The sequence below is a fragment of the Tachysurus vachellii genome, chromosome 19, assembly GCF_030014155.1.
Source record: "Tachysurus vachellii isolate PV-2020 chromosome 19, HZAU_Pvac_v1, whole genome shotgun sequence".
Lineage (NCBI taxonomy): Eukaryota > Metazoa > Chordata > Actinopteri > Siluriformes > Bagridae > Tachysurus > Tachysurus vachellii.
The window spans coordinates 8,822,995-8,835,685 of NC_083478.1; the positions used below are offsets into that span (position 1 = coordinate 8,822,995).

Consider the following 12,691-nt stretch of genomic DNA (forward strand, 5'->3'; position numbering starts at 1 on the left):
TGGTCTGTATCCGTGATTGGCTGGTTTATATAATTGCATGAGTGAGCTGGTGACATGATTATATAATTTGGCTGATTGTAACAAACATATCGTTTTAGCTGGATTTATATTTATGTTGTCAGAGTGACATTTTCTTATTACTTATTTTGACAAGTTTTACCTTTGTAGCTTGTGATCTATGTAAAAAATAAATAAATAAATAAATAAATAAATAAATAAATAAATAAATCCGCTTATTGGGTTGAATCCTCCTGTGTGTTCACTACGTAGTGTGTAACATCATGGCACTGAAGAATGCACGTTCTCTTCATGCACTATACACCCCATTTCGGATCAGCGAAATAAGTGATGGAACTGAGTATTTTATTAAATTCATCAGCGATCGTCCACTTTGAAACGGGAAGAAAACGTCTTTGCGTGCTGATTCCAGGTGGAACGACCGTCGTTGCTTCTCGAGAACGTCAAAAAGAACAAACAGCAGCAGCAGTGCCACTCGGACATGGAGAAGAAGGTTCAAGATGCTCACACAGCAGACTCCGAGATGGAGGATCTCTCACAGCAAGGTACATACATACAAGCACAACCTGCATTGGAGTATTTCTGTTCCGTCCAGACGAAAAGGTTTTGACCGCTCAAATTTTTCTTCATGCTAAACATATCTGTATGCCCTCGTTTTAGATTTGAAGAATATGCAGAAGGAACCAACGCTCTCTTGTGAACTGTGTGGGAAAGTCGACTTCGCTTATAACTTCAAGAGATCAAAGCGTTTCTGTTCTACAGTATGTGCAAAAAGGTATCAAGAGTATATCTACTCTGGTAATCCTGATAACTATAGAATGCTCTTTAGAGGTAAATCTGACTTTGTACTGCACTATTTAAAGTATGTATTCAAATTTGTAGGTATAACGTGGGATGCACAAAGCGAATGGGTCTTTTTCCGAGACGGCCAACTCCAGAGAACCCCAAGAAGCCAAAGGCCTCCAGTAATCACAACACTAACTCAGAGGCCAAAAAACAAGTAATGAATAGAGAACTGATATTCATTCACAGTTCCCTTCTTTGTTCTCTGCATCAACTGATTTCCACTTTCCCATTTTTCTATAGAATCCCAGCACTCAGACAGGCCCAGTGGGCTCAGCACCCTCGCCGCATCTCACACAGCTGTGTCACGGGGAATCCAGCCAGTGTTCGGACATGTCGAGTTATGACGAGCCTCTGTCTCCCCTGTCCGTAGCCAGCTCTGGAGCTCAGAGGCTGCGAAAGGAGAGAGGAGCAGATCATAGCGAGGACCACAGCAGGGAGCTGCCCCTCCTTACCCAGCCCTTCATGCCCAGCGACCCTGCCAAATGGAACGTGGAGGAAGTTTACGAGTTTATCTGCTCACTACCAGGTACCATGTGCCACTATTAAGAACTGTCAGTTTGAACATTTTGTGATGTTTAAAAAAACAAACGCACACACTATGGGGTGTCAGGGACCAGCAAAAGCTCATTCAAGATGGTAAATCGGTAGCACTGGCATCCAAAAAGCTTTCTTTCTTATTGACTGGGATTTAAGTTAATGACGCATAATCCTTATTGACTTTTCACAATTTGGAATAAACAATATTGCATGGTACTTATTCTAAATCTGACCAACTGCTGCTCTATGAATATTTATATTTATTACATTTATTCAACGTGACTTTGATGAACTTTTTTATTATTGAGCTGATCTGTAATTGTAAACTGATCAATAGTCCAGAGCCATAACTACTGAGCCACCGCCGCCTGTATAGACATAAACTGGATATAAGAATTATTTTTATTAGGTGTGTTAATGACCGTGCACAGGTGACTGGTGTGTGTGTTTTTTTGTTTTTTTTTTCCTGAACCAGGAACACATGAAATCTGACAAATGAAATGTAGTGCAAATCAGTCATAAATATATATGTAAAAAAAATCTATCTATAAATTTTATATATATATATATATATATATACACACACACATACACATGTGTGTGTTTATGTATATATATGTGTGTGTATGTATATATACATATATTTTTTCCCCTTGTGCCAGCAAATAACTGAAGCATTCAGTGTCTTGTGTCAAGGACACAGTCTGTATATGTAAACTCTTAAGGAGAGGACGAGATCTCTGACTATACAGTCAACTCCTCCACAAACATTCTTATTTCCAATAGTTTTTCCTTAGTCTATATTAGTGCAATGAACGAGCTCACCATGTTATTATAATCGGCTAGTTACTGCTCTTCAGTCTAGTCAGCTTTCTGGGAAAGACAACATGGACACACACGTACCACACTTGTCTAGGCCGGTGGGCTAACTAATAAATATAAATAACATAAGTGCTTGATTGCAGTTTGTGGTTGCTGAAGTCTTTTTGCTCATTCAGGTCATTTCTCATTCCCAGGCTGCCAGGAGATAGCTGAGGAGTTCCGTGCTCAGGAGATTGATGGCCAAGCCTTGCTGTTACTGAAAGAAGACCATCTCATGAGCACCATGAACATCAAACTAGGGCCTGCACTGAAAATCTTTGCTCGCATCAGTATGCTAAAAGACTCCTAGCCTCTCCTTTGGGACTGAATATACCCAAAACTCCTGCACTGATTTCTCTTCATATCCCATTACGGTTATGAATCAAGAAGCCTTGGGCAGTAGCTCAGAGCCCCAAGAGTTTAAGGCCAGACTTTTTCTTCCCAGCTTGCTGAGAAGTGAGGAGGGAACGATGTAGAGTCTGGTTAGCCTAGTCATTACCCCATAGGGGAACAATCAGCTTGATGAAATACAAGCACAAATATCTGGGCATCTGATTTAAGTTCTGTTCACAAATGGCTGATTCTGCACACAAGGAAAAGTTAATAAAATGCATCATGTGAACAGGTTTACATTTCAAATTCAGGTTTACATTTTAGAACTGGATTTTTTCATTTTTTTTTTACATGCCAAGGACTTGTTCAGGTGCTCAATAAGTTTAGTTTCTTTTCAGATTTGTTTTAAAGTATGAAATGAACTTGTGTTGTAGCAAAAGAGTGAAAAAGATGTTTGAAAAAAAAATGTCCTCTGTTCATTTTGTCTATTTATACTGACTCCTGGGACGATGACCAGTGGGAATAAATATGAGGGACACTGTGTGTAGATAAAAAAGAAAAAATGATCAATATGTGCCTGCCTTCCATGTCCGTATTTATCCCAAAGACTCAAATCGCCACCCTTTTACATCAGTCACCGGTCACAATACAGATAATGATGTCATTCTGCTTGTGGTTCAGAAGGAATGTGGGCTAAATTAAATTTCTTTGCAACGTTGTTAGTATTCCAATTTTCACATGATCAGTATTTTATTTATTAAGAGGAAGTATGTAATAGTTTTGTATTTGGGAAGAATTAAACTTTGTCAGTATTGTGCAGTTGTTCTGTCTGAGTTCACCGTAAGTGAGGGTTCACGAGGAGACGTTTTCTGTGGGAATAAACTTCATTCAGAAAAAGGAAGACATCATAAAGTAATCCCATGAGAATGCGGTTTTTGGTTTCCTAAATGATTATCGTTTAAAAAAAAAAACAAAAAACCCTTATGTTTCAGACCTCAGACGTGAACTGAACTCCATTTAAAGCCGTTTCCAGCTGTACAAATAGTTACATCACTAATCACTGAATACAGAGAAATAGCACTCTACCATGATTTGATTTTTTTAACATGATTTTTTTTTTGGTTTTGAATTTATTTACAGGTTTTAAATTTGCTCTATCAGTATGAAGAATTACAAGCACTTTAGGTTTAGCAACATCTCTTAAGTGTCTTTGTACAAGTTGCCATTTGCTCTTTAATTCCATTCAAAGGTCTTGTTTTGATCGGAATCGCAGCAGTCTTCTGAATGCATAGTTCTGCTGGATTCAACGGTTCTTTGTAGAGCTAAAGCAGAAGGAAAACTTGTACGGTTATGTCGATACTAACCTCAAAAATCTGATGGAACGTAATGCCAAACCTCTAAAAACCCTGACTGTCGTTTCCCTGTTCAACTTGATTAACTGAACAATCCTAAGTCAGGGAGGATTTCCAAACAATGTTTACAGTTATTATATTAATAATATCATTAACTTTATTTCTATATCCACCAATGCCTCATTGTGACCATCTGCAACTGTAAATACAACTGTTTGCCGGTCTTTAAAATAGAAAACAAAAGAAAAGGGGGAAGGGAAATCATAAATTAGAGTGTGTACTGAGCGTCTGTTTCATTATAGCACGTAAATGTATTATTAAAGTCTTTTTTCCTTAAAAAGTAACAAAAGAGGAAATTAAAAATGTAAATGAAATATTACTATAAATAACACGTATTTTTTTTAGTGCTCCAGCAATTGTAAGTCATCACGTTGCTTTACGACAGTGAACCGTACCATGTGCACTGGTGCGCTCCGTTCTTCCCATTGATACATAAAGTTTGCTTGGATTTCATTTTAGAAGATGCAGTTATTGTTTCAGCAACTATTGTCTGTATTAGCACACGCCCACAAATGTGTCCTTTTTTCCCCTTTTGTCAATTGTCTTCTGACTCCTCCTCTGCCTCTCGGAGCCATGTGAAGAAGGCCGTCACAGATTTGAGCGCTACCCCTTTGCCCTGTTGCTCAGCTGGGTCTTTGCTGGCCTCCCACTTGTAGAACGCGTCCTCCGATATTACGTCCTCATCATACAAACAGTCAAAGAACATACGGAGCAAGTCTGTGGAAAGAAGCAGAAGTACTTAACGTTTACAGACTGAAGATCGGCCCGGGCTTTAACTGTACAACATTACACTGTGCTCATGCTCGAAAGTGACGAGCGGCTCGTGTTTACAGTTTCTTGTTGGCCTGCACCATATCTTTAAAAAATTCAGATGAAAAATGTCGGTAGCAATAAATCATAATATAGCTATGTACCCTGACCATATGCCCCATTTTCTCTGTTTCTCCCTTTCAGGCTTCATTTTTCTTCATAATTCATATATAACACAATTGCGATAAAACCACGGCTGCAATTTTTCTTCAGTTTTTGAGCATCTGTAAAAGTTATGTGAACTAACTGCAAGTAGGAACTGTGAATGATTGTGAGAGAATTAAAATGGAAAAAAAAAATATATATATAATAATAATAATAATAATAATAATAATAACAACAAAAAAATCCAAACACAAACACTTATGGATTGGTCCAAGTAACATTTGAGGTGATTGAACCAATCATACCTAATTTTCATAAATTCAAATGTTTGCCATTGCAAGTGTGGCTCTGTGTTTTGCATGTAGTGAGAAAATGAATGACTGCCTGTTGCTTGGTATTGTGAACGTAGGCATAGAATGCTAGAAAGCTGAAAAGACAGTTTGTACTCACTCGGAGGCTGGTCCAGATTCACGATCAAAGCTTGAAGTGCATAAAGTGCTTGCAACTGTCTCTCCGTGTCTGAGTTAAGGTACTTGTGTAATACAGGCATACGCTTTTGGATAATGGCCGTGTCCACTCTACAGGAAGTGTTTTCCCCTGCACACACACACACACACACACACACAGACCGGTAGTATCCAAGATAAAATCAGAAGAGTCATGTGTGCCAATATTTATGATTCAGTAAACACAGATACTTACATTTGACCGCTGCTTTACACACAGCAGTCATCAGAGCTCTGAGGAAGGGTGCTGAGCTCATTTCCGACTCGTCTAGATTTGCCTGATGGAGAAATCAGACCGAAAATAAAAACACGGCAGAACAAAACAATTTAAAAGCATTTTTTAAAAAAAAACACACCGCGATGTAAGAGTTTAGCACCACAACCCTAAATGAAATTACTTCAACAGCCGTGTACCTCTACCCAGTCGAAGATTTGTTCATCGCTAACCACATCCTCCAGGAGAAGTTTTTCAAGTTGCTTGTTCAGCTCTTCGGGTGAGAGTTTTGTCGTAGAGACCTTGTTGGGTGGACTTGAGCAATCAGAAAGAGTGAACTCTAGGTTCTGGCAAAGGTCAAAAAGAGTTGCTGTCATCGTTTGGAACAGTTGTGTATGTATGAAATTTCGCAAGAATTACTCTGTGCTCTTTGTCAAAACATTCGTGCTAGTTTAATCGAGTCAAACGATCCAGAACAACACGTTTTACAGCACGAGCAGAATGACGTTAATCACAGTGTGGATTTTTTCCTCATGTTGTTGACAAAATTTTGAAGACCCTTCATTAACCAAAAATACGATCTAAGTATTTCGATCTTACAAGTAAGTCTATCAAGATATAACGATTTTGTCACTTTTTAAACCATTTCCACAATCACAAAAAAGTGATCGGCGGAAAAATAAATAAATAAACAAAATCAACTGCAGCCCCAAGTTCCACTTGAACTTAGTGTAGTCAGCATTTATCAGCACTAGATGTTGCAGTGGTGTCCAGGCAAGAGCTCACCTGCTCAGTAATGAAGCTGTGCACATCCTCTGATTCAGGAAGGAAATCAGCCCAGCTCAGTCCAGAGTCCCTCCATAAGGCCCCCACTTTCCTATGGCTCTAAAGCACAGAAAAACAACTATTACAATAACATCACCACAGCATTCATTTACTGACCGCATTTTAAATAAATATAACCGTGTCAAATTGTAGAATGTCATCGTTTGTGATTGTAAATTGTATATAAACGTTTAGTTTACCATTTGTTTGCATAGAAGGTGCAATATTTCAGAAAATAATATGCCAGCTCTTCCCACAGGGAGTAATGGTTTGCTAAATTCACTGTGGAGAAAAAAAAAAAAGGCAATAAAACAAAATTATAATGCTTTAAGGCAAAAACGTATATAGATTATGATGTTTGTCGAGACCCAAATAAACAAAACCATACCTAAATAATTCTCTCACAGAGATTCCTCTTTCCCGGAGCAAATGATTAACTAGCTCCGCTAAGTACAGCCATATATGAGGAATGTCAATGGCCATATCATCTGCTATTTCAAGGATTTCTGAAAACCTGAAAACAGGGAAAGGCAAAAAGACGGGAAAAGGAAATATAAAAGAGTGGAAAGTTGAAAAAGAGACAGGAAAAACATATTTTGATGAGGATTGTGATGCTTGTTATTATAAATAATAAAAGACTGGCAACTGTAAAAATAACTCCATTAGTAATATAACCAACAAAAATCCCTTTGGTCATAAATATGCTCTCAACATCTCATGAATCAGACAGCTGTGCCTCTAAGTGCTAGCAGGAGGCACAATTAGACAGAGCTGTGTGGTAAGCAGTGACACTCACCCTTTAAAGAACTGAGATTTGGAGAGGATTCCAGCCTGCAGCAGCTGATGGAACAGCTGGCCTATATGGTCACGTGTGATCTGGCTCCTCTCCAGCGTGGACTCCACACCCACCCGCACAAAAACGTATAGCATTGTGGCCTGTTCCAGTTCCTCTACGCACTGCATGGCCTCCTGCACATAAGCATGAAAGGTGATGTGAGGGTGACAACATAAGGACAACGCGTAATAAAATATAATTGATCAACATTATGAAACAGTTTGAGAGAACAACCTTGTAATCATTAATGTGCAAAAACTCATCGATAATGGACTTGGATCGTTTCTCCATCTCCTCCTCTGATAACGCAGGCTTGTCTGTAGTAGGGCCTGGCATTGCTTCAAGTTTTACTGCCACACAGGGGACATAAAGTGTCATCACAAATAATACATTCACAAACATTCCCTTATTCAAACTCGTATGTTTGCTGTAGCATCAGTTGAATGCACAAGTATTAAGTTTGTTTGGGTCCAAATTAGCAGCTCACCAGATTCCCTGGATTGGCTGCGTTCCAGTTTGCCTCCGCTAGCTATACCGGACTGCAGTTTAGGGGTGTCGGATACGTGCGTGTCCTTGTGAACGTCTTCCTGCGTCTGCTCCTCAGCAGCCTCCTTCCCTGGCCCACCCACAGATGGAGGGCCAGACCGTGAGGGACCCAGAGTCGATGGTTTATCATTGCGCTCCCGACCTAAGCTTCCACGACTGGGAACCACACAACAAACACACATTTTCATTCATTATAAATTAGACAGTTTTAATTGTGACTTCACAGCCTACGTTAGCAGACACTGGATCTCGAAGTGTTGCACAGTACCTGCTCAGGCTTCCTCTAGAGTCAATGTCAGGGGAGGCAGATGGAGTGGAGGCAGAGGATGGAACTGAGGACTGAAGTGGTGAGTAACGGTTCAGGCTGCTGGGACGCAAGATATCTGCAAGAACAACATCTACAATCATACTTTGCTATTTATTTTTTTCACAAAAAGAACAAGCCAGATCTTGGAAAGGATTATGGTGTAATGCGTTCACTTCTAACCTGATTCACTGGCCTTGGCTCCAGCTCCTCCACTGCTGCCCTTCACCCAGCTGAGCTGTGATCGTCCCAACGGGCCCAACTGAATCTTATCATCTATTGTTGACTACACAAACACACACACTGCAGTTAGATTACGCTTACTAGATACTCAAGGTGCACGATTTATGTTTCTCAAGCCTTCCACTTTATTTGAAGGAGCAGCATGACTTAGATTTTAAGGAAAACTTTTACATTGGGTCAACAGAACATGCTTTCACATAACAGTTTCCCATAGTCTCTCTCATTAGATGTAGGGCTGGGAGATATGGCTGAAAACTGTATCACGATATCGTGTTTTATATCGGTCGATATAGATAATTATTGATATTTTTTTATGACCCATTTAAAATAAGGACCAGGAGAAAAATATATTACATTTAAACATTTTTATTTTAAACTTAACCTTCCTCTGATCATAATCCCCTCAGTTATTAAGACAGAAACGTCAACAACCAGGAAAACTCAAATAATTAAAATGTAAACATAAGTCTAAAGTCACAATGAACACTTAACAATTATCTCTTAACATTTAAGGTGCAAAATGAAAGAAAATGTAAGAAATGCTTAATAAAGTGTAATAAAATAGTGCAAAGTGTTAAATATAAACATAGAGTAACCCGAGAATTTAGTGCAAGTTTAGTGCTATTGCATAATTTGCAGATGACATTGGTATGACTACGGTCAGACTTATAATATCCAAAAAACTGCCATACTGGTGCACTGACTTCCTTTTTTATTTACAATTTCCAGCAGACCAGCACGAGACAACGATATGGCGCAACCAAACATGATACTGTTACATGATTGGCTGTTAGCGTGTCACTCCCTATGTTGCTAGGTTACCAGAGAGTGAGTGCCTTTGTTAATGCAACTGAAACTTGCTTCGCAACCTCTGTTTTCTTCCGACAAAGAAAAAAACGTTTTATCAAACACATTTTTTATTGATATCGATCACGTGTCTATTGCGATACATATCGTTATCGTTTTATCGCCCAGCCCTAATTAGACGCCAAAGCATTTTCAGCACTGCTCATTGCTATTTACGTCTTTCTTATTTGACAGACAGATGAAGTCTTTTCACAGGGCTTTTTGAAGTTTATATATAGGACAACCCTTTAAAAAGGTATATACTGTACAAAACTAGTCAATGATGTGAAAAACCTTCACCAGCAGGTGGGGCTCTTGGGTATGTTTAAACAAAACAAAAATATTGTGTAATATATTTGTAATGGAAATGTTTTAGTTATTGTATATCTAGAGCTTTAAATATTGAGTAAAGATGATCATCATTTAAAAAACAAAATTGCTTTTCAGTGAAAACCATTGTTCCTCCACACAAAGTCAGTACCTTGGTGATTTTGGGAATCTTATTGGGGTCTATTGTTCTACTGTTCTTAGGCACAGGCACAGTGTTCCAGGTCTCTTCTCTTGAAATGACTGTAGAATAAACAGAAACAAGAACAATATATACAGTGCGCTGGGTAAGTGCTGTAACACTCATCTTAGAGAGAAAGGGGACTAAGCTGTAAAGAGGATTAGCCTATAGCACATATGACCTCTCTGATCTGGTCTCCTCTTGTCCTTGGATAGCAGCTGTTGGTGAACCTTTCTCTGCTCTTCCTGCTCCTCGATTTTGGCCTCCTTGTGGATCTGCTCAATAGTCTTGGGCCCCAGATCAGCTCTTCGTGATACCCAATTATGCTGAAACAAGGAATCACACATCATCTAGTTGTTCCTAAACATTTTTGTCTGCTACTGTTAAACATAAGCACACAGACAGACAAATTCACTAACCAGACGCAGGTCAATTACGTCCTGGAGCATGAAGCGAATCCGTGATGAAGTCTTCCTCTCCTTCACTATTTTTTCCATCTGGTTAAAGTACTGATCCATTCGTGGCTAATGGAAACAGAAGGATATCAGACCCGACATTAGTGCTCCAATACCTATCTTGCTGACAGTTTTTAGATATTTTGCTTTGCCTTTCTGTTGCTAACCTAAAGTAGCAGTAATGTCCTCAGTTCAACTTTTTGGTCGGTAGAAGGCATTTACAGGCCTTATGAGAATACAGCTGCAAGTTTTAAACAGCAGCTATTTGTTCACTGGTGTTACAGAGTCATGAACATGATCATCCCCTACACTTGGCACAGCTAGTTCCAACTTTAAACAGCAGGAAACAGACTTTTTGATCTATAAATCGTAAGCAAGTGCTTTCTTAAAACGTGGTCAGTTAAAAATTAAGGATCTTAATTTACAGGAACAGGAATATTTACAAAACAGTGTATTACACCAGCAACAGAACAAGAAATCTAAACCACATAAAGTTTAATCTTACCACTACTAATACTACGGCTGCTAAATACTAGTTCATATGCTGGCAATAGAGCACGCTAGCTGTAATGACACATTTGTCTACTTCTACCTCTCTCTAGATAGATAGATAGATAGATAGATAGATAAATAGATAGAGAGAGAGAGAGAGAGAGAGAGAGAGAGAGAGAGAGAGAGAGAGAGAGAGAGAGAGAGAGAGATGTAGATTTCACTTTTTTTTTTTTACTGCAGACTGTCTGGACTCATCACTAATTTTATGACACGCAACTGGGAACCTTTCAACACCTACAATGATTAAGAGCAATTATGTATAAAACAATTTACAAAACAAACAAGCAAAAACAAGAGAATAATTAACTGCCAGACCTAAAACAGGGTGGAACCCATAATAAAAATATTATGTATTACTATAAATAAAATGATATATACTATATATTAAAGGCAGAATAGTCCACAACTCTTGCAGGGTGTGAAGTGTAACAACTCCAAACAATTCAAATCCTCTAAAAAGCTAACTTTCTTTGAGTACCTTGGCCTTCTCGAAGTCCAGATCTTTGCCAATGGTTGTAAGGAGCCTACAGAGGCACTCAAGGCTTTCCTCATCGTGATTCTTTAGCAGTTTCACCACACAGTCGTGCATGATGGCCTCGGTCAACATTCGCAGCTTAAATAGCTCCCCGATGAACTTGATGTTACCAATGGATCTTCTGCGAGCTTTGTCCTTGGCTTCCTCCAGCTCTTCCTGTAGCCTCTCACGTTCACTGGTCTGAAATCAGAGTTTTTTTTAAAAAAAAAGAAGAAAAAAAAAAGGAAAAAGTGAGCCGCTTCATTAAAACCAATCCATGCACTGAAAGAAGAAACATTCCACATAAACATATGAAAGACAAATTCTACAAAAAGGATTGCTTCAAGCCTGATAACAGATTATCTACTTGAAGCATCATTCACAATTTCAGCAGGTTTATTGTAATCTGTGCGATATGTAAATTAAAAAATGAAAAGAAAGCCTCTTGAGAGGAACTGTGCTTACTGAGGCAGCTGCTTCCAGTTCCCGCTGTTTCTTTTCAAAGACATCGTCATTCACTTTGTCCTTCTCAAACTCTTTCTGACAGCGGTTTAGCAGCAACTTTCGGAAATTCACAGTGCTGTTGGGCTTGTCTGCCATGGGCACTTTTAACTAAAATAAATAAATACATTTTCAAAATTAGCTAGAACTACAATAAATAAATAAATAAATAAAAAGCCAAACTCTGGAATAGAGCTCCAGTCAAAATGAAGTCTAAATTTGCAACATGCCTTAAATCACAGGCAATAATTGTAACTGAACTGTAAATTGCACTGCTGGTTTGGTAAAATAACAACATTGATGTAAGGTGTTACTCACAGTAGCCAGACAGCTACACATATTGCCATAGGCCACAGAGAAGCTGGGCTCATCGATGGCTTTCTCAAAAACCAGGTCAATGACGCCTTTAAGGCGCTCCTCCGTGTCGATGGTGAGGTCTGTCACCTGCTTCATCAACTGACTAAACATCTGTGGTGTCAGTTTGTTAAGGATACTGCGCACCTTCCGGAAAAGCTCCTGAAGAACACATGAAATCAGCATGACTACATCCGAGGCAAAATCAGCATGAGACAGATGAATTTTTTCCATAAAATATTATACCATGCAACTGCAGAGTAATGCACTAACCTGAGTATTCTGGGTCTCGGTGTCCTCTGCGGCGCTCTCTCTCTTCAAGCCAGGCTTCCAGGCGTTTTCAGCCTTCTTCAGCTGTACCTCATCGTTTACAGACACATTCATGATGATCTTACGTGGTGGAGGCCGTCTAAGATTTGGATTCAGCAGCTAAAAGGGTAAATACGGCAATTATGAGTAAGCAAAATAGGTGTTAGTATTATTGTATGTATTAGTAACTGGCATTTTTCTTTGTGGGAAAGCACTTGAGGAGAAAGAAAAAAAAAAGTAGACTGAATAAAAGTAGT

The 12,691-nt window shown here is 39.0% G+C and overlaps 2 protein-coding genes across 15 annotated transcripts in view; one reads left to right on the forward strand and one right to left on the reverse strand.

Moving 5' to 3' along the window:
• phc2a (polyhomeotic homolog 2a (Drosophila)) overlaps positions 1-3,410 on the forward strand; it is a 41,590-nt gene extending 38,180 nt beyond the window's left edge. For all 5 annotated transcript variants that reach the window (XM_060893629.1, XM_060893628.1, XM_060893630.1 and 2 more), the window contains 5 exons: positions 431-563; positions 679-793; positions 901-1,018; positions 1,105-1,390; positions 2,418-3,410. In XM_060893629.1, coding sequence (XP_060749612.1) covers positions 431-563; positions 679-793; positions 901-1,018; positions 1,105-1,390; positions 2,418-2,572 — 807 coding nt within the window. In that variant the 3' untranslated portion in view covers positions 2,573-3,410. The remainder of the gene's footprint in view (positions 1-430; positions 564-678; positions 794-900; positions 1,019-1,104; positions 1,391-2,417) is intronic.
• A 276-nt stretch (positions 3,411-3,686) lies between these two features.
• The window catches only part of eif4g3b (eukaryotic translation initiation factor 4 gamma, 3b), a 38,294-nt gene continuing 29,289 nt past the window's right edge, over positions 3,687-12,691 (reverse strand). For 7 of the 10 annotated variants that reach the window (XM_060893626.1, XM_060893624.1, XM_060893622.1 and 4 more), the window contains 19 exons: positions 12,399-12,554; positions 12,090-12,287; positions 11,736-11,882; positions 11,235-11,471; positions 10,169-10,273; positions 9,931-10,075; positions 9,723-9,811; positions 8,336-8,438; positions 8,117-8,231; positions 7,790-8,004; positions 7,537-7,652; positions 7,264-7,436; positions 6,856-6,981; positions 6,668-6,749; positions 6,429-6,527; positions 5,843-5,989; positions 5,625-5,706; positions 5,373-5,519; positions 3,687-4,724 (listed from right to left, as the gene is read on the reverse strand). In XM_060893626.1, the coding sequence (XP_060749609.1) occupies positions 4,543-4,724; positions 5,373-5,519; positions 5,625-5,706; positions 5,843-5,989; positions 6,429-6,527; positions 6,668-6,749; positions 6,856-6,981; positions 7,264-7,436; positions 7,537-7,652; positions 7,790-8,004; positions 8,117-8,231; positions 8,336-8,438; positions 9,723-9,811; positions 9,931-10,075; positions 10,169-10,273; positions 11,235-11,471; positions 11,736-11,882; positions 12,090-12,287; positions 12,399-12,554 (2,664 nt within the window). In that variant the 3' untranslated portion in view covers positions 3,687-4,542. Of the gene's footprint in view, positions 4,725-5,372; positions 5,520-5,624; positions 5,707-5,826; positions 5,990-6,428; positions 6,528-6,667; positions 6,750-6,855; positions 6,982-7,263; positions 7,437-7,536; positions 7,653-7,789; positions 8,005-8,116; positions 8,232-8,335; positions 8,439-9,722; positions 9,812-9,930; positions 10,076-10,168; positions 10,274-11,234; positions 11,472-11,735; positions 11,883-12,089; positions 12,288-12,398; positions 12,555-12,691 lie in introns of those variants that run through there. The other 3 variants (XM_060893621.1, XM_060893620.1, XR_009649986.1) reach the window with 3 other exon arrangements.